We start from the raw sequence: 25,288 nt of genomic DNA, 5'->3' as shown, positions 1-25,288 counted from the left end.
GTGATAGATTCAACACTAGAGCTAGCAGCACAGAGCGCTGTGATAGATTCAACACTAGAGCTAGCAGCACAGAGCGCTGTGATAGATTCAACACTAGAGCTAGCAGCACAGAGCGCTGTGATAGATTCAACACTAGAGCTAGCAGCACAGAGCGCTGTGATAGATTCAACACTAGAGCTAGCAGCACAGAGCGCTGTGATAGATTCAACACTAGAGCTAGCAGCACAGAGCGCTGTGATAGATTCAACACTAGGCTAGCAGCACAGAGCGCTGTGATAGATTCAACACTAGGGCTAGCAGCACAGAGCGCTGTGATAGATTCAACACTAGAGCTAGCAGCACAGAGCGCTGTGATAGATTCAACACTAGAGCTAGCAGCACAGAGCGCTGTGATAGATTCAACACTAGAGCTAGCAGCACAGAGCGCTGTGATAGATTCAACACTAGAGCTAGCAGCACAGAGCGCTGTGATAGATTCAACACTAGAGCTAGCAGCACAGAGCGCTGTGATAGATTCAACACTAGAGCTAGCAGCACAGAGCGCTGTGATAGATTCAACACTAGAGCTAGCAGCACAGAGCGCTGTGATAGATTCAACACTAGAGCTAGCAGCACAGAGCGCTGTGATAGATTCAACACTAGAGCTAGCAGCACAGAGCGCTGTGATAGATTCAACACTAGAGCTAGCAGCACAGAGCGCTGTGATAGATTCAACACTAGAGCTAGCAGCACAGAGCGCTGTGATAGATTCAACACTAGGGCTAGCAGCACAGAGCGCTGTGATAGATTCAACACTAGGGCTAGCAGCACAGAGCGCTGTGATAGATTCAACACTAGGGCTAGCAGCACAGAGCGCTGTGATAGATTCAACACTAGAGCTAGCAGCACAGAGCGCTGTGATAGATTCAACACTAGAGCTAGCAGCACAGAGCGCTGTGATAGATTCAACACTAGAGCTAGCAGCACAGAGCGCTGTGATAGATTCAACACTAGAGCTAGCAGCACAGAGCGCTGTGATAGATTCAACACTAGAGCTAGCAGCACAGAGCGCTGTGATAGATTCAACACTAGAGCTAGCAGCACAGAGCGCTGTGATAGATTCAACACTAGAGCTAGCAGCACAGAGCGCTGTGATAGATTCAACACTAGAGCTAGCAGCACAGAGCGCTGTGATAGATTCAACACTAGAGCTAGCAGCACAGAGCGCTGTGATAGATTCAACACTAGAGCTAGCAGCACAGAGCGCTGTGATAGATTCAACACTAGAGCTAGCAGCACAGAGCGCTGTGATAGATTCAACACTAGGGCTAGCAGCACAGAGCGCTGTGATAGATTCAACACTAGGGCTAGCAGCACAGAGCGCTGTGATAGATTCAACACTAGGGCTAGCAGCACAGAGCGCTGTGATAGATTCAACACTAGGGCTAGCAGCACAGAGCGCTGTGATAGATTCAACACTAGAGCTAGCAGCACAGAGCGCTGTGATAGATTCAACACTAGAGCTAGCAGCACAGAGCGCTGTGATAGATTCAACACTAGGGCTAGCAGCACAGAGCGCTGTGATAGATTCAACACTAGAGCTAGCAGCACAGAGCGCTGTGATAGATTCAACACTAGGGCTAGCAGCACAGAGCGCTGTGATAGATTCAACACTAGAGCTAGCAGCACAGAGCGCTGTGATAGATTCAACACTAGAGCTAGCAGCACAGAGCGCTGTGATAGATTCAACACTAGAGCTAGCAGCACAGAGCGCTGTGATAGATTCAACACTAGAGCTAGCAGCACAGAGCGCTGTGATAGATTCAACACTAGAGCTAGCAGCACAGAGCGCTGTGATAGATTCAACACTAGAGCTAGCAGCACAGAGCGCTTTGATAGATTCAACACTAGAGCTAGCAGCACAGAGCGCTGTGATAGATTCAACGCTAGGGCTAGCAGCACAGAGCGCTGTGATAGATTCAACGCTAGAGCTAGCAGCACAGAGCGCTGTGATAGATTCAACGCTAGAGCTAGCAGCACAGAGCGCTGTGATAGATTCAACGCTAGAGCTAGCAGCACAGAGCGCTGTGATAGATTCAACACTAGAGCTAGCAGCACAGAGCGCTGTGATAGATTCAACACTAGAGCTAGCAGCACAGAGCGCTGTGATAGATTCAACACTAGGGCTAGCAGCACAGAGCGCTGTGATAGATTCAACACTAGAGCTAGCAGCACAGAGCGCTGTGATAGATTCAACACTAGGGCTAGCAGCACAGAGCGCTGTGATAGATTCAACACTAGAGCTAGCAGCACAGAGCGCTGTGATAGATTCAACACTAGAGCTAGCAGCACAGAGCGCTGTGATAGATTCAACACTAGAGCTAGCAGCACAGAGCGCTGTGATAGATTCAACACTAGAGCTAGCAGCACAGAGCGCTGTGATAGATTCAACACTAGAGCTAGCAGCACAGAGCGCTGTGATAGATTCAACACTAGAGCTAGCAGCACAGAGCGCTGTGATAGATTCAACACTAGAGCTAGCAGCACAGAGCGCTGTGATAGATTCAACACTAGAGCTAGCAGCACAGAGCGCTGTGATAGATTCAACACTAGAGCTAGCAGCACAGAGCGCTGTGATAGATTCAACACTAGAGCTAGCAACACAGAGCACTGTGATAGATTCAACACTAGAGCTAGCAGCACAGAGCGCTGTGATAGATTCAACACTAGGGCTAGCAGCACAGAGCGCTGTGATAGATTCAACACTAGAGCTAGCAGCACAGAGCGCTGTGATAGATTCAACACTAGAGCTAGCAGCACAGAGCGCTGTGATAGATTCAACACTAGGGCTAGCAGCACAGAGCGCTGTGATAGATTCAACACTAGAGCTAGCAGCACAGAGCGCTGTGATAGATTCAACACTAGAGCTAGCAGCACAGAGCGCTGTGATAGATTCAACACTAGAGCTAGCAGCACAGAGCGCTGTGATAGATTCAACACTAGAGCTAGCAGCACAGAGCGCTGTGATAGATTCAACACTAGCAGGGTTCATTGAGTGCGTCTGCTCAGAGTGTGCCGCCACTGCCGAGAGAGAGAGGGCTTGGAGAGACAGATTGATAGAGAGAGAGGGCGGCAGAGTGAGAATAAGAGCATGGTACACAGAGAGAACTGGTGGTATGAAACACACACACAGACTAACGAATCAGGCCAATTTGCATATTGCTGCATACTAATGATGGAGCTTCTGGCGTCTATTCTTAGGTGTTCTGGGTTATCACATGGAGAGATAGAGATGGATGAAGGATTGTAAGGATGAGAGCGGAGTAGGCCGAGTAAGAGGATGAGAGGGAGAGATGGAGGCTCGGTACAGTCGAGAGACACCTTGAGGTAGTTTATGATCACATTGTGTCTTGGACTGTGGAGGGGGAGTGAGACAAGAATAAAAAGAGAGAACTAGAAAGAGAAAGCATATAATTGTGGGATATTGGTTCCAAAAGCTGTCTTTTCAGCTAGAATCAATCCCAGAATTCCAAATTCCTATGGGTCTGCTGTGTACCATCTGTACATGACTCTCCCTTTCCCCTGTCTTCTTTTTCTCTTTTCCTCCTGTCTTCCTTTTCCCTTTTCCTTCTGTCTTCTTTTTCTCTTTTCCTCCTGTCTTCTTTTTCCCTTTTCTCCTCTATCAGTAGTTACCACTGATGTGCACACTGACAGCCCAGTCCCTAATATTCCTACCAGTTCACTGAACACAATAATCAACAGTGTTATGTTATAATGCTCCAGGGCATGTAGAATTACACCATATACTGGAAGAGCTGGACTGAGCACCAATGCCTCTCAGTGGCTTGTGGGAACGCCCATGATTCAGTCTTCACATGCTCCAGGACACGGGCGGTTGCATGCCTTTCCTTACTGTGACACTGATAGTGAATGTGTGTCATGGCTTGGTCACGCACGGGTAAAGTCCATCTGAGCCAAGATGGCTGACAGGACAGAGGATGGTACAGTGTCATATGTGGCCATATGCCAGCCTAGCCTACACAACATGGCTGGCCCCGCCATGGCCACGCCACAACAGAATGGCCATGAGGTGTTCACTGGAGGGTTATGAGCAACCCAGGCCAGGAACATAGACATGATCTGCTCCCAGATATACGTAGTTGGAAACTCAACGTCATACTATAGTCGACTCAGTGATGGGGGGGGGGGGGGGGGGGGGGGGGGGGTCAGTGGAGGCTGGTGGAAGGAGCTATAGGAGGACAGTCTCATTGTAAAAGCTTGAATGGAATGCATGGAATGGAGTCAAACGTGGTTTCCATATCTTTGTGTGTGATCCACTTCTATTTATCCCATTCTAGCCATTACAATGAGCTCGTCCTCCTATAGCTCCTCCCACCAGCCTCCACTGTGTGTGTATGTGTCACACCAGTGTGTCACAGGTCTGTAATTAAATGTTTGTTTTTTCTTGTTGAAATGTTTTAGTGCTTAATTGTGTCTTGTTGAACTGTTTGTAATTGTGCTGTATGTATGTGTGCCAATGTACTGAATATGATTATGGCTACATACAGTGTATTGTGAGTAACGCCGCCCCCTTGTGTCTCTGCAGGAGTTTGCAGTGCTGACCAAAGAGCTGAATGTCTGCCGGGAGCAGCTGCTGGAGAGAGAGGAGGAGATAGCAGAACTCAAGGCAGAGAGGAACAACACACGGGTTAGTCTGTTTCTGTGTGTGCGTGTGTGTGTGTGTTTGTGTGTGTGCGCGTGTGTGTAGAATTGTGGGCTTGAGTGTACGTATTTGTGTCTATTGATGTGTGCATGTCTATTCATGCACGCATATGTTTACGCTTGAGTATGTCTGTATACCTTATATGTTATACAGTTCAGTTTGTATTTGTATTTGTATTTATTATGGATCCCCATTAGCTGCTGCCAAAGCAGCAGCTACTCTTCCTGGGGTCCAGCAAAATTAAGGCAGTTTATACCATTTTAAAAACATTACAATTCATTCACAGATTTCACAACACACTGCGTGCCCTCAGGCCCCTACTCCACCACTACCACATATCTACAGTACTAAATCCATGTGTATGTATAGTGCATATGTTATCGTGTGTGTAAGTGTCTGTGCCAATGTTTGTGTTGCTTCACAGTCCCCGCTGTTCCACAAGGTGTTTTTTAATCTGTTTTTTAAATCTAATTGTACTGCTGGCATGAGTTACTTTATGTGGAATAGAGTTCCATGTAGTCATGGCTCTATGTAGTACTGTGTGCCTCCCATAGTCTGTTCTGGACTTGGGGACTGTGAAGAGACCTCTTGTGGCATGTCTTGTGGGGTATGCATGGGTGTCCGAGCTGTGCGCCAGTAGTTTAGACAGACAGCTCGGTGCATTCAACATGTCAATACCTCTCATAAATAAAAGTAGTGATGAAGTCAATCTCTCCACTTTCAGCCAGGAGAGATTGACATGGATATTATTAATATTAGCTCTCTGTGTACATCCAAGGGCCAGCCGTGCTGCCCTGTTCTGAGCCAATTGCAATTTTCCTAAGTCCTTTTTTGTGGCGCCTGACCACACGACTGAACAATAGTCAAGGTGTGACAAAACTAGAGCCTGTAGGACCTGCCTTGTTGATAGTGTTGTTAAGAAGACAGAGCATCACTTTATTAGAGACAGACTTCTCCCCATCTTAGCTACTACTGCATCAATATGTTTTGACCATGACAGTTTACAATCTAGGGTTACTCCAAGCAGTTTAGTCATCTCAACTTGCTCAATTTCCCCATTATTTATTACAAGGTTTAGTTGAGGTTTAGGTTTTAGTGAGAGTTTTGTTCCAAATACAATCCTTTTAGTTTTAGAAATATTTAGGGCTAACTTATTCCTTGCCACCCACTCTGAAACTAACTGCAGCTCTTTGTTGAGTGTTGCAGTCATTTCAGTCGCTGTAGTAGCTGACGTGTATAGTGTTGAGTCATCCGCATACATAGACACTCTGGTTTTACTCAAAGTCAGTGGCATGTCATTAGTAAAAATGTAAAACAGCTACCTGGGGGAATTCCTGATTCTAACTGGATTATATTTGAGAGGCTTCCATTAAAGAACACCTTCTGGGTTCTGTTAGACAAGTGACTCTTTATCCACATTATAGCAGTGGGTGTAAAGCCATAACACATATGTTTTTCCAGCAGCAGACTATGATCGATAATGTTAAAAGCTGCACTGAAGTATAACAAGACAGCCCCCACAATCATTTTATCATCAATTTCTCTCATCCAATCATCAGTCATTTGTGTAAGTGCTGTGCTTGTTGAGTGTCCTTCCCTATAAGCACGCTGAAATTCTGTTGTCATGTAGATCAGATCCTTATTCCAAGTGGCCCCTGCTCTCTGTGTGTCTAGCTGCTGCTGGAGCATCTGGAGTGCCTGGTGTCTCGTCATGAGCGCAGTCTGAGGATGACGGTGGTGAAGAGGCAGGCCCAGTCTCCTGCCGGGGTCTCCAGCGAGGTGGAGGTCCTCAAGGCCCTCAAGTCCCTGTTCGAACACCACAAAGCCCTGGACGAGAAGGTGTGTGTGTGTGTGTGTGTGTGTGTGTGTGTGTGTGTGTGTGTGTGTGTGTGTGTGTGTGTGTGTGTGTGTGTGTGTGTGTGTGTGTGTGTGTGTGTGTGTGTGTGTGTGTGTGTGTGCGTGCGTGCGTGCGTGCGTGCTGTAAAGGGCTGGACAAGAAGGTCAGTCTGGGTACTAAATGGAGGAGTGAGTGGGCTGGCTCCACAGGATTTATTCTTAACCTTCTGTACTAACATCCACCTCTCTCTCTCCCCTTCACTCCCACTCTCTTTCTCTCTTTCCGCTATCATCTTTCTCTCCCCCTTTGTCTGTCTGGGACTTCCTTAGGTGCGAGAGAGGTTACGTGTGGCTCTGGAGCGAGTGACTGTTTTAGAGGAAGAGCTGGAGTCCTCCTCAAATGAGGTGAGTTATCCTCTGCTCGTTCTCCTTTTCCTCTCTCCACAGATAAAGCGTCTTTTCTAAACCTTTCTGTTCTCCATCTCTACCTAGTGCCATTCTCTACGAGACCAAATCAAAAGACGCCAACAAGGCTTAGAAAATGGGAAAGAGGTGAGGGGATTTATGCTGTATTGGCTGAAGTAAATGTTGAAGTATTAGTGTCTCTTGTGCTGCGTAGTTTGCTTGGAGTTTAAGGAGTCGCATCACATTTCCATCTTTACATGATCTTGTCTTTTCCTTGTCGTTTTCCTCTCCTTCTTCCTTTCACAGCGGCTGCCCAATGGACCCTCCTCCATCCTGGAGGATGGAGAGATTGACAGAGAGAGACAGAGAGAAACAGAGATAGAGCGGCAGAGAGCAGAGCTGGCCCAGCTGAAAGAAAGACTGGCCCTCATGTGCAGACAGGTGAGTGACAAATAGAGATAACTAACAGTTTGAGTCATACATACACCAGACATACATGTGTTTACAGGAATATCACTTTCATAGATGTGATACTGACCCAGATGGTGGCTTCTTGTGTGTAACTATTATGTCACCCTCCAGGTTGGGGAGATCGAGGAACAGCTGACTGCAGCTAGGAGGGAGGTGACCAAGTCAGAGGAAGCCAATCAGAAACTGCAGAGGGATGTGAAGGAGGTGAGCTCTACTTCCCAATTGGTTGAAAATACACGTGTGTGTCAGCATCTCATTGCGCTAGAGAGAAATTTGTGTCTGTTTTCCCTACTCTATTAGAGAAATGTAACAGTTTCCTGTGGCAACAGAGCCATTTTCCTACTTGGCAGCAATAACTGCTACTGTACTGTACTGTATGTGTGAGACTTTCCCTGTAGCCATGGCGACAGTATCACTAGTAAACAGGCAAGCGCAGGGATAGAAGCTGGCACTGTCACTCACACAGCTAATTGGTGGCTTGGGACTGGGAGGAATTTTGGGGCTAGTGGTCCCAGAGCCACCCAGTCACCACACCCCCTACCTCCTCCTCCCTCCTCCTCTCCCTCCCATTCCTCCTCCTCCCCCTCCTCTCCCTCCGCCCCCTCCCCCTCCAGGACTTGTTCAATAACATCTGTCACTTGGCAGAGATGTGTTTCCTCTGTCAACAACTTCCTTCAACTAACCATTATCATACTTCAGCTACAGTTATAGTGGTTTAGCCAGCAGCGCCAAGTCCCTTTGATCATGCCCCGACTTTTATGTTATTTTCTCCCTCTTTCTATTTCTCTCTTTTCCTCTGTCTGTCTGTCCCTCCCCCTTTCTCCTCTCTATCAGGCTCTTTGTCAGAGAGAGGACATGGAGGAGAGAATAACTACTTTAGAACGCAGGTAAATACAACTGTCTATCCACCACCCCTGAAAACACCAGGGAATGTCTTTTGCCATAGGCAATTGTGTCTGTTGTGTTCAGTTGTACGACATTGCCTTCAAGATGTGTCTGCTGTGTGTCATTGTGCTGTATGCCTGCAGGTACCTGAGTGCCCAGAGGGAGGCGACGTCTCTCCACGACATTAAAGACAGGCTGGAGAATGACCTGGCCAGTAAAGACTCCCTCTACAGGCAGGTGGGTGAAGCAACCTGCTTTCTCCTGGTTGTTTCTGCTAGTGGAGAGGATTGGTAATTTAGCAATGATAAAAGCTCTGCATTTTGCGTTCAGGGTTAAGAATTATTTTTGTTACTGACTGTGATGGTCAATTCCTTCTCCTCCTTCTCTTCCTCCTCATCTTACCTCTCCCTCTTCCTCCTCCTCCTCCTCGTCCTCCTCCACTCCTGCAGAGTGAGGAGAAGAACAGGCAGCTCCAGGAGCGTCTAGACGATGCCAAGCAGAAGCTGCAGCAGACCCTGCAGAGGGCCGAGACACTGCCTGAGATAGAGGCCCAGCTCGCCCAGAGAGTGGCTGCACTCAACAAGGTACACCACCTCCGCTACGTGTGTGTGTGTTTGTGTGCGTGAGTATATCCAAGTGTGCATTCGTGTGTAAAATTGACAGCACGCTCAAATGAAATAAATATCAAATCGAATTCTGAAATAAATAAATATCTGCTACGAGCCCTGCATGATAATAGATGTGGCTTCATCACACTATTCATCATACTGTTCATCATACTGTTCATCATACTGTTCATCACACTGTTCATCACACTGTTCATTACACTATTCATCACACTATTCATCACACTGTTCATCATACTGTTCATCATACTGTTCATCACACTGTTCATCACACTGTTCATCACACTGTTCATTACACTGTTCATCATACTGTTCATCACACTGTTCATCATACTGTTCATCACACTGTTCATCATACTGTTCATCACACTGTTCATCATACTGTTCATCACACTGTTCATCATACTGTTCATCACACTGTTCATCACACTGTTCATCATACTGTTCATCATACTGTTCATCATACTGTTCATCATACTGTTCATCACACTGTTCATCACACTGTTCATTACACTGTTCATCACTCTGTTCATCACACTGTTCATCATACTGTTCATCATACTGTTCATCACACTGTTCATCACACTGTTCATCACACTGTTCATCACACTGTTCATCACTCTGTTCATCATACTGTTCATCATACTGTTCATCACACTGTTCATCACACTGTTCATCACTCTGTTCATCACACTATTCATCACACTGTTCATCATACTGTTCATCATACTGTTCATCACACTGTTCATCATACTGTTCATCATACTGTTCATCATACTGTTCATCATACTGTTCATCACACTGTTCATCACACTGTTCATCATACTGTTCATCATACTGTTCATCACACTGTTCATCGCACTGTTCATCACACTGTTCATCACACTGTTCATCACACTGTTCATCACACTGTTCATCATACTGTTCATCACACTGTTCATCACACTGTTCATCATACTGTTCATCACACTGTTCATCACACTGTTCATCACACTGTTCATCATACTGTTCATCATACTGTTCATCACACTGTTCATCATACTGTTCATCATACTGTTCATCATACTGTTCATCACACTGTTCATCATACTGTTCATCACACTGTTCATCACACTGTTCATCATACTGTTCATCATACTGTTCATCATACTGTTCATCACACTGTTCATCACACTGTTCATCATACTGTTCATCATACTGTTCATCACACTGTTCATCACACTGTTCATCATACTGTTCATCACACTGTTCATCACACTTTTCATCATACTGTTCATCACACTATTCATCATACTGTTCATTACACTGTTCATCATACTGTTCATCATACTGTTCATCACACTGTTCATCATACTGTTCATCATACTGTTCATTACACTATTCATCACACTGTTCATCATACTGTTCATCACACTGTTCATCGCACTGTTCATCACACTGTTCATCACACTGTTCATCACACTGTTCATCACACTGTTCATCATACTGTTCATCACACTGTTCATCACTCTGTTCATCATACTGTTCATCACACTGTTCATCACACTATTCATCACACTGTTCATCACACTGTTCATCATACTGTTCATCATACTGTTCATCACACTGTTCATCATACTGTTCATCACACTGTTCATCACACTGTTCATCATACTGTTCATTACACTATTCATCACACTGTTCATCATACTGTTCATCGCACTGTTCATCGCACTGTTCATCACACTGTTCATCACACTGTTCATCACACTGTTCATCATACTGTTCATCACACTGTTCATCACACTGTTCATCACACTGTTCATCATACTGTTCATCACACTGTTCATCACACTGTTCATCATACTGTTCATCACACTGTTCATCACACTGTTCATCATACTGTTCATCACACTGTTCATCATACTGTTCATCACACTGTTCATCACACTGTTCATTACACTGTTCATCATACTGTTCATCATACTGTTCATCACACTGTTCATCACACTGTTCATCATACTGTTCATTACACTGTTCATCACACTGTTCATCATACTGTTCATCGCACTGTTCATCGCACTGTTCATCACACTGTTCATCACACTGTTCATCATACTGTTCATCACACTGTTCATCACACTGTTCATCATACTGTTCATCATACTGTTCATCACACTTTTCATCACACTGTTCATCATACTGTTCATCACACTGTTCATCACACTGTTCATCACACTGTTCATCACACTGTTCATTACACTGTTCATCATAGTGTTCATCATACTGTTCATCACACTATTCATCACACTGTTCATCATACTGTTCATCGCACTGTTCATCATACTGTTCATCGCACTGTTCATCATACTGTTCATCACACTGTTCATCACACTGTTCATCACACTGTTCATCATACTATTCATCATACTGTTCATCACACTGTTCATCACACTGTTCATCACACGGTTCATCACACTGTTCATCACACTGTTCATCGCACTGTTCATCGCACTGTTCATCGCACTGTTCATCGCACTGTTCATCACACTGTTCATCACTCTGTTCATCATACTGTTCATCATACTGTTCATCATACTGTTCATCACACTATTCATCACACTGTTCATCACACTGTTCATCGCACTGTTCATCACACTGTTCATCACTCTGTTCATCACACTGTTCATCACACTGTTCATCATACTGTTCATCACACTATTCATCACACTGTTCATCACACTGTTCATCACACTGTTCATCACACTGTTCATCATACTGTTCATCACACTGTTCATCATACTGTTCATCATACTGTTCATCACACTATTCATCACACTGTTCATCACACTGTTCATCATACTGTTCATCACACTGTTCATCACACTGTTCATCACACTGTTCATCACACTGTTCATTACACTGTTCATCATACTGTTCATCATACTGTTCATCACACTGTTCATCACACTGTTCATCACACTGTTTATCGCACTGTTCATCGCACTGTTCATCATACTGTTCATCACACTGTTCATCATACTGTTCATCACACTGTTCATCACACTGTTCATCGCACTGTTCATCGCACTGTTCATCACACTGTTCACATTGTAGTTCAGCCTCAACTGCAGAACATGTCAAGAGCTGTATGATAATAATTGCTTGTATCATAAAACTGTAATTTATAACAAACATGATTGTCAAGGAGATGTAAATGCCTCAATCATCAGCGTAACCCTAAAGAACCAATTATGTAGTACTTGTTGAGGCAAGATGGCTGAAATGTCACTCCAAATAAGATTCATGTACACTGACATCAGTGGTGGCTCCTCAGAAGAGGAAGGGGAGGACCATCCTCCTCAGTGAATTTCATAAAAAATTAAAATTGTAAAACATTTAAGTTATCCTTTTTAGATAAAACTATACTAAATATAATCACATGTCACCAAATAATTGATTAAAACACACTATTTTGCAATAACATCACTCTGAAGTGTAGAACCATGGTGTAGCTGGGGGACAGCTAGCTTCTATTCTCTTCTGGGTACATTGACTTCAATACAAAACCCCCAAAATGGTTCTCACCCCCTTCCATAGACTAACACAGTAATTATGACAACTTCCGGAGGACGTCCTCCAACCTATCAGAGCTCTTGCAGCATGAACTGACATGTTGTCCACCCAATCAAAGGATCAGAGAATTAACCTAGTACTGAAAGCGTAAGGTACATCTAGCTATCACTGCAGTGCATACATGTGGTGAGTAGTTGAATTTATTTTGGGTAACAGAAAAATACTGCATGATAGCTGACTCAAAGAGAGAGAAAGACAATAGTTGAACAGTTTTGAACAAATTAATTTATTCCACTTTCAGTTTCACTTACTTAGCTAGCAAATGCAGCTAGCTAGTTTAGCCTACTCAAACACCCTGCTCAAACAGAGGGATGCTATGTTAGCTAGCTGGCTATGACTATCCAACATAACACTGGAACTCTTCCAAGTCAAGGAAAACTTTTACTAATTTATTGCCACCGGGGCCCGCCGGTGTAACGTTACTGGATGATTGTAGCGGGTTTACTATTGTGTTAGTTGTATTAGCTATGTTGACTATGACGTTACTTTAGCTAATATGGTGACAACATGTAGGCTATGAGTAGCGGTTATGATATGGTTTGGCTTGGAAAGGTTTTTTCGCCTGGTCACATAGGGGGACAAGGTGAGAGGAGGAGAGCACATGGATGCAAGAAGGAATACAAAGTGGCTGCTATGAAAGTGAACTGTGCTTACGTGTGATCAGGGGTGTATTCATTCCCACGATTCTGTTGAAAAATGTTTCTTAAACGGAAGCAAATAGAACAAAACGGGGATTAACATACCTGAATTTGCCCAATAGAAACTCTTGTTTGCAACTGTTGGACTAATGATTACACCCTATATCAGCTAGATGCAGGCCAGAGTGTACAAGGTGGTATTGAATGTGTCACTGTCTGTCCATGTGTCACTGTCTGTCACCTCAAAATGTTCTCTCGACCTGTGTGCACCTACGTTGTAAACTTTCATTCAAAGACTAAGTTGTAGCAACCTCATGAGGGTATAGGTAAAATTTGAGTATCCTGTAGTAGCCTAAACGTATCGCTGTTACATTGAACTGGGTGAATGGAATATGAATGACAGTCATCCAATATGCTGTAATAGAAATAAGGCCATGCTCATGAAAAACTACATCTTAAACAGCACTGACCGCCACTGACTGACATCTGCAAACAGATCAGAAGTGAATGTGTATGCTAGAAAACATCCTACTGTGTTTGACTATGATCTGCACAGACAGGGGATCACTTAAATCAAAAGGTTGACCCAACCCAAGGTTGCGCAGTCATAATTATGTTCTATCAACATTCTGACATGCTGCCTGTTTTGACTCCCCACCCTCCTCCTCTTGCATCACAGGCTGAGGAGCGTCATGGTAACTTTGAGGAGCGACTGCGACAGATGGAGGCGCAACTAGAGGAGAAGAATCAGGAGTTACAGAGGGTGAGTCATGCTCGCTCTCCCTTTTTCTTTTTCTCCCTTCCACCCCCTCTTTCATACCATTCCTTTATCACTCTTTACTCTACAATGGCATACTAATTTTCTAAACCCTCTATTTGTCAGTCTGTATTCAGATCCCAATCTCCTTCTCTCTCACTCAGTCAAGCAGAAAGGTCGCTGTTAACTCTCCACCCACCCTCTGTCCTTCCATTTTTCTATTTTACTCTCTCCCTGCCTCAGGGCAAGGGAGGCACACAGAGTTTCCCAACTGGAGAGGCCTTGTCCAAGATGACAGCAGGATCAACAGTAGAAACAATAACAGACATGAAAATACCTCACTATTTAGCTCCCTAATCGCTCTCTTTTCTCTTTCTCTTTCTCTCTCTCTCTCTTTCTCTCTCCTTTCCCTAGGCGAGGCAGAGGGAGCGGATGAATGATGAACACAACAAGCGTCTGTCTGACACGGTGGACAAGCTGTTGTCTGAGTCTAACGAAAGGCTTCAGCTCCATCTCAAGGAGAGGATGGCTGCCCTGGAGGACAAGGTACTACTTACCGGCCCACTCACACCCTCTCACACCTCTTCACACTTAGCATAGTTCCCACTCAAAACAGTCAACACTTCAACCAAAACCCATACTCCTTCATTTCACACACACCTGAGTTCCCACTCAAAACAGTCAACACAATCCTCTTCATCCAGTTTCTATTCAAGACTGTTGTCACTTCAATATTAAACCCACTCTGGCTCTAAACAGCTACTATGGAATACAGTTCGGACCTCATGGCATTGATAATGTGTAATTACAGATATGTTGTTGTTATGCAGTAGACCTAAAAAAGTTTTTTTTAATGGTGATCCTTTCAGAATGCTCTCTCTGAGGAACTTTCTAACATGAAGAAGATCCAGGACGACCTTCTAGCAAACAAGGTATATCAAGAGATAATTCCATTTAATAATTTTATTAAATGTTTCAATTGTATTAACTTATTCTCTCTTTCTTTCCCTGTTTCAGGACCAGCTGATAGCCGAGCTGGAGAGGATTCAGCTGGAGTTGGACCAGCTCAGACTGAGACCCGGCGGGTCCTGCTATTCCAGGTCTCCCTTGTTTCCTCAACCTCCACACCTCCAACACACCACATACAGCTGCTGCCTATGAATGTGGCTGGCAGTATTGTAACCAAGTAGTATAAGTGGTTTGCAGCGTTATGTGCTTCCAATAACCTCTCTCTCCTACTCTCAGTATAGGTTCAGGTGTGGCCTATACACATGGAGCAGAGAGGCTGGATGAATGTACATTCCAGTTATCTCTCCCACTCACTGTCTATATCAGTCTATCTTTCTCTTCTCGCCCTCTCTCTCTTGCCCTCTCCCACTCTCCCTCCCTACGTCTCTCAGGTCTCTCCCAGGCAGTGCTCTGGAGCTGAGGTACTCCCACGGGGGCGGCTCCCTCCCCACGGGCTCCACCGCTCACCTGGATCACTACGGTAACGCCAACACCGTGGCCGTGGTCAGGCGGACTCACCGCGGGCGCTGGAGCACAGCCCGGGAGGACACCAGCCAGGTCAGCGATCACATGATCACCTTTGACGTGTCTAATATTGCTAATGATATAGTCACATTGACTTACACTTAACACATCTATTCAGTGGATGTTGTCTGTCCATTTGGGAATTAAACCAATAATTGTTATGTTGCAAGCATGACAACCCAACAAACTGAGCCTTCTCTGTGTGTATGTGTGTGCATGCTTGCATGTGTGTTTGTGCGTGTGTGTATGTGTGCAGTACGGGGACTGGGACAGTGGGTCAGCGCTGCTGAGGACCGGGATTGAGGGGGGTGTGGACCACGGTTGCTCTGACGATGAGGACGACAGAGAGACACTGTTTGGCTCGGAGCTGCTGTCTCCCAGCGGACAGACTGACGTCCAGACACTGGCCATCATGCTGCAGGAACAACTAGAGGCAATCAACAAGGAGATCAAGTAAGGGAGGTGGAGGGAGGGATGCAGGTAGAGGGGTGCTGTGATTGTGTACAAGCAGTTTAGGTCAAATGCAAGTGGAGAAGATTCATCTGAGGTTTCTTTTCATTCTCTCATTCAAGACCAACATTCATTGGTCTTCCGTCTGACATGCTCCTCAATTTCCCGTCTTTCCCTCTTCTCCCCTTTTCACTTTCCTCTGTTTACCCTCTCTCTCTCTGACCCGCTTGGCTATCTATCTCTCTCACTCTCCCTCCCTCTTTCCCTTCCTCCCCCCTCTCTCTGTCAGGCTGATCCAGGAAGAGAAGGAGAGTACAGAGTTGCGGGCGGAGGAGATCGAGAGCAGGGTTAGCAGTGTGGCTCTGGACGGTTCCCCCATCCCACCCTCCTCCCTGGGGAGGGACAGTATGGGACGCGGCTTCATCCCTCAATCCCTCACCTCCTCCACCCTGGCCTCCCCTTCTCCTCCCAGTTCTGGGGTCTCCACCCCTCGCCTGCCCCATTCCCCTCACCGCGAGACAGATAGACAGGTACAGCTGCTCTGTCTGTGTGTGGGTGTGTTGTGAATGTGTGAGTCTTTGTGCGTGTGTGTCAGTGGAGGCTGCTGAGGGGAGGACGTCTCATAATAATGTCTGGAACAGAGTGAATGAAATGGCATTTAACAAACACATTTTTGATAACATATTTACAGTATTTCACTTTTTAATGGGTATAGTATTGCTTACTAGGTGTGGTCTAATGAATGCTGTAACCACTCCCTCTTTAAATCAGGGTTTATTGGAAAAAGCTGTTCAAAAGAGGACACTGTATTATCATCTCTTTGTACTCCCTGATGAAGGGCATGCAGCCGAAACACGTCAGAGTTTTTAAACTTTGTTTCCATTGAACATGCCATACAAATAAAGGCATTTTAATGAATTATATGAAGAGTGCCTTGGTCCTCCTTTCTTTTTGATGACCCATTTACCCCTTTTACCAAAGAGCACCTTCTGTCTACCAAAATCTACTATTGTGTACCTGTACCCTTCCTCCTTTTTCTACATGGAAACCATGCTTGGAAGTATTTGATACCATTCCACTCATTACGCTCCAGCCATTACCACAAGCTCATCCTCCCCAATTAAGGGGTCACCAACCTCCTGTGGTGTGTGTACATGCGTGCGTACAGTATACATACTGTATAAGGCCCCTAAATGTGTTCCAACTTTACCCTCCAGAATAACAAAGAGGATGATAGGTCCCTTGCCCTTCTTGACTCCACCCCTCCACCCACCCCCCGAGCGCTGCGACTAGACAGGATGACCCTCACCCACCCAGGGGCCATGATGGACGACCCCAGGGAATTCCGCAGGTATTGACAGCCAATCATCATCGATGATGTAGTGCTCGTATGGTTCGTTCCTTCCCTGTTTCTCTTATTCTTTCTGTCTCTTCTGTCTCTCAGTCTGTCAGCAGACGGCAGCAGTTCCAACAGCAGTCAGGACTCTCTCCACAAAGCCAGTAAAAAGAAAAGCATCAAGTCTTCCATCGGCCGCCTTTTTGGGAAGAAGGAAAAGGGAAGGATGGGCCCGGCTGGGCGAGAGTCTGCCTCTCTGGGTGAGAGAGAATTGAAATTATACTCGGAAAAACTACATATCCCATGACTTTGCTTTAAATGTGTTTGAACTGCAACAGGTCAAAGTCCACCTGGTGTTGACACCCATATTTGTAGTCTTTGTAACCCCTGACTCCCTGTGTCTCTCAGCCTCTACGCCTTCTGAGGACCTCGGTACTGGGGATTCTATGGGACTGACCAAGGGGAGCATGACAGGAACTGTTGACAACCGCCGCAGCAAAAAGAAGTGAGTCTCAGGGAATATCTCTCCCTCCGATTCCTTTCTCTCCTGAAGTCATTTCTCTTTTCCACTCTCTGTTCCACTGCTTTTCTTCCTCTCTTTCAGAAATCACTTTTCGTTTCATGCTTATTCAACCTTTGTTTCCCCCGGTCTCTCTCTCCCAGACATGAGCTGCTGGAGGAGGCGTGTCGTCAGGGTCTTCCCTTTGCATCCTGGGATGGACCCACTGTGGTCTCCTGGTTAGAGGTACTCATAGATGTTTGATAGATAGATGGGAAACCTTTATAGTCATATAAACCCTCACGATCACTACATTCTAGCCAATCTGTTTCTAGCTCACCTCTTTCCCTCTCTACTCCAGCTGTGGGTGGGAATGCCAGCGTGGTACGTGGCAGCCTGTCGTGCCAACGTGAAGAGTGGTGCCATCATGGCCAACCTGTCTGACACAGAGATCCAGAGGGAGATTGGCATCAGTAACCCCCTGCACCGCCTCAAACTGAGACTGGCCATCCAGGAGATGGTGTCCCTCACCAGCCCATCTGCCCCGGCCAGCAATCGCTCTGTTAGTAGTCTCACTAGTACACACTCGCAGAACACAAACCGTGTAGACACAATTATAGAGGTACACATGATACTATATTGATATACACACATATACGTGCAGGTAACTGCCAAAATAAAGGAAACACCAACATAAAGTGTCTTAATAGGGTGTTGGGCCACCACGAGACACCAGAACAGCTTCAATGCACCTTGGCATAGATTCTACGAACTTCTAGATCTCTGTTGGAGAGATGCGACCCCATTCTTCTATGAGAAATCCCATCATTTGGTGTTTGGTTGATGGTGGTGGTGGTGGAAAACGCTGTTTCAGGCGCCACTCTAGAATCTCCCATATGTGTTCAATTGGGTTGAGATCTGGTGACTAAGACGGCCATGGCATATGATTTACATCGTTTTCATGCTCATCAAACTATTCAGTGACCACTCGTGCCCGGTGGATGGGTGCATTGTTATCTTATGGGGGCATAGCCATGGTAGCCAAAATAATGGCCTGCCCAGCATTTTTATACATGACCCTAAGCATGATGGGATGGTGATTGCTTAATGTAACTCAACTTAATTAACTCAGGAACCACACCTGTGTGGTAGCACCTGCTTTCAATATACTTTGTATCCCTCATTTACTGAAGTGGTTCCATTATTTTGGCAGTTATATGCACATTTACATTATGTGCAGAGATTAACATAAAATGTTACATGCATTCACTGCAGACTCATCAACACACAAACAATTTAGTTTTTCTGACAATCATGTTTTCTTTCTTTCCTGTCTTGTGACCACAGTCGACCAGTAACGTGTGGATGACCCATGCTGAGATGGAGTCGTTAAACGCAGCCACCAAACCGGTAAGTATGTTTGTCCTGTTATGTTAATGTCTCAACATTTTCTAGACATTTAACATTGACGTTCATCTAACATTGACATATATCACAGGAGGTTGGTGGCACCTTAAATGAGAAGGACGGGCTCATAGTAATGGCTGGAACGGAATTTATGGAATGGTATCGAACACGTGTATGATACCATTCCATGTACTCCATTCGTCACATTATTATGAGCCATCCTCCCCTCAGCAGCCTCCTGTGATCTACAGTGCATTCGGAAAGTATTCAGACCCCTTCACTTTTTCCACATTTTGTTAAATTACAACCTTATTCTAAAACATATTAAATTATAATTTTTTCTCATCATTCTACACACAATACCCCATAATGACAAAGCGAAAAAAACAAGCTATTACAAATGTTTGCAAATGTATTAAAAATTAAAAACTGAAATACCTTATTTACATAAGTATTCAGACCCTTTGCTATGAGACTCAAAATTGAGCTCAGGTGCATCCTGTTTCCATTGATCATCCTTGAGATGTTTCTACAACTTGATTGGAGTCCACCTGTGGTAAATTCAATTGATTGGACATGATTTGGAAGGGCACACACCTGTCTATATAAGGTCCCACAGTTGACAGTGCATGTCAGAGCAAAAACCAAGATATACGGTTTGAAGGAATTGTCTGTAGAGCTCCGAGACAGGATTGTGTCGAGGCATTGAAGGTCCCCAAGAACACAGTGGCCTCCATCATTATTAAATGGAAGAAGTTTAGAACTACCAAGACTCTCTTCCTAGAGTTGGCTGCCCGGCCAAACGGAGCAATGGTCACTCTGACAGAGCTCCAGAGTTCCTCTATGGAGATGGGAGAACCTTCCAGAAGGACAACCATCTCTGCAGCACTCCACCAATCAGGCCTTTATGGTAGAGTGGCCAGACGGGAGCCACTCCTCAGTAAAAGGCACATGACAGCCCGCTTGGAGTTTGCCAAAAGGCACCTAAAGGACTTTCAGACCATGAGAAACAAGATTATCTGGTCTGATGAAACTAAGATTGAACTCTTTGGCCTGAATGCCACATCTGGAGGAAACCTGGCACCATCCCTACAGTGAAGCATGGTGGTGGCAGCATCATGCAGTGGGGATGTTTTTCAGCAGCAGGGACTGGGAGACTAGTCAGGATCGAGGGAAAGATGAACAGAGCAAAGTACAGAGAGATCCTTGATGAAGACTTGCACCAGAGCACTCAGGACCTCACACTGGGGTGAAGGTTCACCTTCCGACAGGATAACAACCCTAAGCACACAGCCAAGACAATGCAGGAGTGGCTTCGAGACAAGTCTCTGAATGCCTTTGAGTGGCCCAGCCAGAGAAGAATGTGAGAAACTCCCCAAATACAGGTGTGCCAAGCTTGTAGCGTCATACCCATGACAACTTGAGGCTGTAATCGCTGCCAAAAGTGTCTGAATACTTATGTAAATGTGATATTTCAGTTTTTTATTTTTAATAAATTTGCAAACATTTCTAAAAACCTGTTTTGATTTGTCATTATTGGGTACTGTGTGTAGATTGATGAGTAAAAAAACAATTTAATAGAGGTCGACCGATTAGGATTTTTCAACGCCGATACCGATTATTAGATGACCAAAAAAAGCCGATACCAATTAATCGGCCGATTTCTTTTCCCATTTATTTGTAATAATGACAATTACAACAATACTGAATGAACACTTATTTTAACTTAATATAATACATCAATAAAATCAATTTAGCCTTAACTAAATAATGAAACATGTTCAATTTGGTTGAAATAATGCAAAAACAAAGTGTTGGAGAAGAAAGTAAAAGTGCAATATGTGCCATGTAAGAAAGCTAACGTTTAAGTGCCTTGCTCAGAACATGGGAACATATGAAAGCTGGTGGTTCCTTTTAACATGAGTCTTCAATATTCCCAGGTAAGAAGTTTTAGGTTGTAGTTATTATAGGACTATTTCTCTCTATACGATTTGTATTTCATATACCTTTGACTATTGGATGTTCTTATAGGCACTTTAGTATTGCCAGCGTAACAGTATAGCTTCCGTCCCTCTCCTCACTCCTACCTGGGCTCGAACCAGGAACACATCGACAACAGCCACCCTCGAAGCAGCGTTACCCATGCAGAGCAAGGGGAACAACCACTCCCAAGTCTCAGAGCGAGTGACATTTGAAACGCTATTAGCGCGCACCCGCTAACTAGCTAGCCATTTCACATCGGTTACACCAGCCTAATCTTGGGAGTTGACAGGCTTGAAGTCATAAACAGCGCAAAGCATTGCGAAAGCTGCTGGCAAAACGCACAAAAGTGCTGTTTGAATGAATGCTTACGAGCCTGCTGGTGCCTACCACCGCTCAGTCAGACTGCTCTATCAAATCATAGACTTAATTCTAATATAATAAACACACAGAAATACGAGCCTTAGGTCATTAATATGGTCGAATCCGGAAACTATCATCTCGAAAACAAAACGTTTTTTTCTTTCAGTGAAATACGGTCCGTATTTTATCTAACGGGTGGCATCCCTAAGTCTAAATATTCCTGTTACATTGCACAACCTTCAATGGTATGTCATAATTACGTAAAATTCTGGCAAATTAGTTTGCAACGAGCCAGGCAATGAACGCAAGAGCAGTGACACAATTTCATGTTAGCAGGCAATAGTAACTAAATATGCAGGTTTAAAAATATATACTTGTGTATTGATTTTAAAGAAAGGCATTGATGTTTATGGTTAGGTACATTGGTGCAACGACAGTGCTTTTTTCGAAAATGCGCTTGTTAAATCATCACCCGTTTGTCGAAGTAGGCTGTGATTCGATGAGAAATGAACAGGCACCGCATCGATTATATGCAACGCAGGACACGTTAGATAAACTAGTAATATCATCAACCATGTGTAGTTAACTAGTGATTATGTTAAGATTGATAGTTTTTTATAAGATACGTTTAAAGCTAGCTAGCAACTTACCTTGGCTTCTTGCTGCCCTCGCGTAACAGGTAGTCAGCCTGCCACGCAGGCTCATCGTGGAGTGCAATGTAAGGCAGGTGGTTAGAGTGTTGGACCAGTAACCAGAAGGTTGCAAAAACGAATCCCCAAATCCCCCCTGAACAAGGCAGTTAACCCCTGTTCCTAGGCCGTCATTGAAAATAAGAATGTGTTCTTAATCTGACTTGCCTAGTTAAATAAAGGTGTAAAAAAAAATAATACAAAATAAAAAATAAAAAATCCGGCCATTCCGATTAATCGGTCGACCTCTACAATTTAATCAATTTTAGAATAACTCTGTAACGTAACAAAATGTGGAAAAAGTCAAGGGGTCTGACTACTTTCCGAATGCACTGTACATATATATTGCTCTACAGTTATAACTTATACTGCTCAATTAGGAGTCAAACTCTTTATCTCTCTCCCTCTGACCCTCCTTCTCTCATTCTCTCTTTCTCTCTCTATCTCTCTCTCTCTCTGAGTTTGTGGGACTACTAGACCTTGGTGTTGAGCATCTTCTTCTCTCCCTCTAGTTTCTGTTTCTGTGTAAACTGCTTCACACTAATGACCCGTTCACTAAACTGCTTCACACTAATGACCCGTTCACTAACACACTGTTCCTCCCTTTGTCTTGTCCTTCCTGTTTACTCTCTTCTCCCCTCCTTCCTCTGCTTTTCCTCCATCCATCTGTCTTGCCTGCTCCCCCTATCCTGCTCTGCCTCTCTTCTCTCGCTCTTTCTGCCCATGTCTCTCTCTCTCCTGTCTATCTGCTGCATCTAAGGAGCTGAAAGAGATTAGCTGGGATCAGGTAAGGAATGGAAGCACTGTATTAAATGGCATCAACATATAACACACTAATTACACTATTGTATGTGACCATTGAAAAACAAATGATTAAAACAGAAAAGTACTATAAGTAATAATCGAACTACAACTGAAACAAATGAGACACTAGTGGAGTCCTCTTCTGCATCTCAGATCCTGGCCTATGGGGATATGAACCATGAGTGGGTGGGTAATGACTGGCTGCCCAGCCTGGGTCTGCCCCAGTACCGCTCCTACTTCATGGAGTCCCTGGTGGACGCCCGCATGCTGGACCACCTGACCAAGAAGGAGCTGAGGGGACAGCTCAAAATGGTGGACAGCTTCCATAGGTACATATGGCCTGCTCTCGTCTGTCTGTCTCTCGCTCTCGCTCTCTCTTTCTGTTGCTGTTATTAACCTCGGCACCTGGGTGGGTAGGCGTTTTTCTGCCTCGAGGGGGTGGTGAAAAGCAAATAGACAAATTCCAGTTTCTGCAAATGAACAATGAATTCTTCTTCTGCAACTGTTTCCCACTCCCACTTCACTCACTGCCTTTCCTTTTCTGTCCATCATTCTTTCTCTCCCTTCCTCTGTTGACACACTAGCTCTCTCTCTGGTGTGTGTGTGTTCGTGGCATGGGAAACGTGCAGGTGTTAAAGGATATGTTGAAAGATTTCCTGCTGTTGTGACACTCTCACTCTGCAGGTGTGTCTCCAGGCCTTCTCAGGGTCAAAGACACCGGAGCGCTCTAATACTTTCTCTGAGTACAGGTGAGAGTCCGTCGCCATGCCCTCTATTAACCGCCTGACCTTTTGACCTCTCTTGACCTTTCTCAGGGTTAGTTTGCATTATGGCATAATGTGCCTGAAGCGCTTGAACTACGACCGCAAAGAGCTAGAGAGGAGGAGAGAAGACAGCCAACACCAGAACAAAGGTGAGTTCCTCCTCACTGACATTATATCCTTTGTTCCAATTTAGTGCTTCTCATCCATCCATCCATCCATCCAACCATCCATCCAACCAATCCTCCATTCAGTAACAATCAAAACCTTGATTGATGATTAGTAGAATCAGGTGTTTCACTGCTTGGCTTGAGCAAAAGTCTGCACACACATTGGCCCTGTCAGTGTAAGATCCAGTCACCCTGTGGGTTTCTTTGAATGAGAATCAGGTGTTCTGATATTTTCTGAAAGATGCCTTCGTCCCACTACCCCTCTGTGTAGATGTGATGGTGTGGTCCAACGAGCGTGTGATGTGCTGGGTGCAGAACATCGGGCTGAAGGAGTACGCTGACAACCTAACAGAGAGCGGGGTCCATGGGGCCCTCCTGGCTCTGGACGACACCTTCGACTACACCGACTTGGCCCTGCTGCTGCAGATACCCAATCAGAACACACAGGTACACCCATCTAACCAATCAGAACACACAGGTACTCACCCATCTAACCAATCAGAACACACAGGTACTCACCCATCTAACCAATCAGAATACACAGGCATGCACAAGCCTCACCCCACCCACTAATCAGAAGTGATTAAATGCCTTCCCCTGCTCAGATGTTGCATGCAACAACCAATGGTTGTGTGCCACGTCATCGACTGTGTCGTCGGGACCAGATTGCTATAACATATGATGTGGTTAGCAGATACTTCAAAATAAAGTTAAGTTTATTGGTCACGTACACAGATTTCCAGATGTTATCGCAGGTGCAGCGAAATGCTTTTCACACTTAACATACCTATCCAGGCATTGAAATATGTGTCATGCGTCAGCAACGCTTGGACAGAGAAACGCGCCCATAAACTGGATTCTGTATCTCCATAACAGCATCCCCAGGCTAACTGCTGGCTGGTAGATGACAGTTGTATCTCAGTAACAGCGTCCCCAGGCTAACTGCTGGCTGGTAGATGACAGTTGTATCTCAGTAACAGCGTCCCCAGGCTAACTGCTAGCTGGTAGATGACAGTTGTATCTCAGTAACAGCGTCCCCAGGCTAACTGCTGGCTTGTAGATGACAGTTGTATCTCAGTAACAGAGTCCCCAGGCTAACTGCTGGCTGGTAGATGACAGTTGTATCTCAGTAACAGAGTCCCCAGGCTAACTGCTGGCTTGTAGATGACAGTTGTATCTCAGTAACAGCGTCCCCAGGCTAACTGCTGGCTGGTGGATGACAGTTGTATCTCAGTAACAGAGTCCCCAGGCTAACTGCTAGCTGGTAGATGACAGTTGTATCTCAGTAACAGCGTCCCCAGGCTAACTGCTGGCTGGTGGATGACAGTTGTATCTCAGTAACAGAGTCCCCAGGCTAACTG

General features: G+C 45.0%; 1 protein-coding gene across 4 annotated transcripts in view; it reads left to right on the top strand.

Annotated features, from left to right (window-relative positions):
• Nucleotides 1–25,288, top strand: part of LOC115203054 (liprin-alpha-3) — a 39,880-nt gene that overhangs the window by 11,429 nt on the left and 3,163 nt on the right. For 3 of the 4 annotated variants that reach the window (XM_029767375.1, XM_029767365.1, XM_029767385.1), the window contains exons 3-28: nucleotides 4,586–4,687; nucleotides 6,377–6,541; nucleotides 6,869–6,943; nucleotides 7,031–7,090; nucleotides 7,250–7,384; nucleotides 7,526–7,618; nucleotides 8,249–8,301; nucleotides 8,443–8,536; nucleotides 8,749–8,883; nucleotides 13,858–13,941; nucleotides 14,350–14,481; nucleotides 14,805–14,867; nucleotides 14,953–15,035; nucleotides 15,336–15,501; nucleotides 15,725–15,921; nucleotides 16,208–16,448; nucleotides 17,136–17,269; nucleotides 17,363–17,514; nucleotides 17,663–17,759; nucleotides 17,918–17,999; nucleotides 18,115–18,315; nucleotides 19,101–19,163; nucleotides 22,953–22,979; nucleotides 23,150–23,325; nucleotides 23,812–23,909; nucleotides 24,199–24,374. In XM_029767375.1, coding sequence (XP_029623235.1) covers nucleotides 4,586–4,687; nucleotides 6,377–6,541; nucleotides 6,869–6,943; nucleotides 7,031–7,090; nucleotides 7,250–7,384; nucleotides 7,526–7,618; nucleotides 8,249–8,301; nucleotides 8,443–8,536; nucleotides 8,749–8,883; nucleotides 13,858–13,941; nucleotides 14,350–14,481; nucleotides 14,805–14,867; nucleotides 14,953–15,035; nucleotides 15,336–15,501; nucleotides 15,725–15,921; nucleotides 16,208–16,448; nucleotides 17,136–17,269; nucleotides 17,363–17,514; nucleotides 17,663–17,759; nucleotides 17,918–17,999; nucleotides 18,115–18,315; nucleotides 19,101–19,163; nucleotides 22,953–22,979; nucleotides 23,150–23,325; nucleotides 23,812–23,909; nucleotides 24,199–24,374 — 3,084 coding nt within the window. Of the gene's footprint in view, nucleotides 1–4,585; nucleotides 4,688–6,376; nucleotides 6,542–6,868; nucleotides 6,944–7,030; nucleotides 7,091–7,249; nucleotides 7,385–7,525; nucleotides 7,619–8,248; nucleotides 8,302–8,442; nucleotides 8,537–8,748; nucleotides 8,884–13,857; nucleotides 13,942–14,349; nucleotides 14,482–14,804; nucleotides 14,868–14,952; nucleotides 15,036–15,335; nucleotides 15,502–15,724; nucleotides 15,922–16,207; nucleotides 16,449–17,135; nucleotides 17,270–17,362; nucleotides 17,515–17,662; nucleotides 17,760–17,917; nucleotides 18,000–18,114; nucleotides 18,316–19,100; nucleotides 19,164–22,669; nucleotides 22,980–23,149; nucleotides 23,326–23,811; nucleotides 23,910–24,198; nucleotides 24,375–25,288 lie in introns of those variants that run through there. The other variant, XM_029767394.1, reaches the window with a different exon arrangement.

The sequence above is a fragment of the Salmo trutta genome, chromosome 1, assembly GCF_901001165.1.
Source record: "Salmo trutta chromosome 1, fSalTru1.1, whole genome shotgun sequence".
Lineage (NCBI taxonomy): Eukaryota > Metazoa > Chordata > Actinopteri > Salmoniformes > Salmonidae > Salmo > Salmo trutta.
Note: the sequence above shows the minus strand (reverse complement) of the source record. Positions and strands in the feature narration are given on the sequence as shown.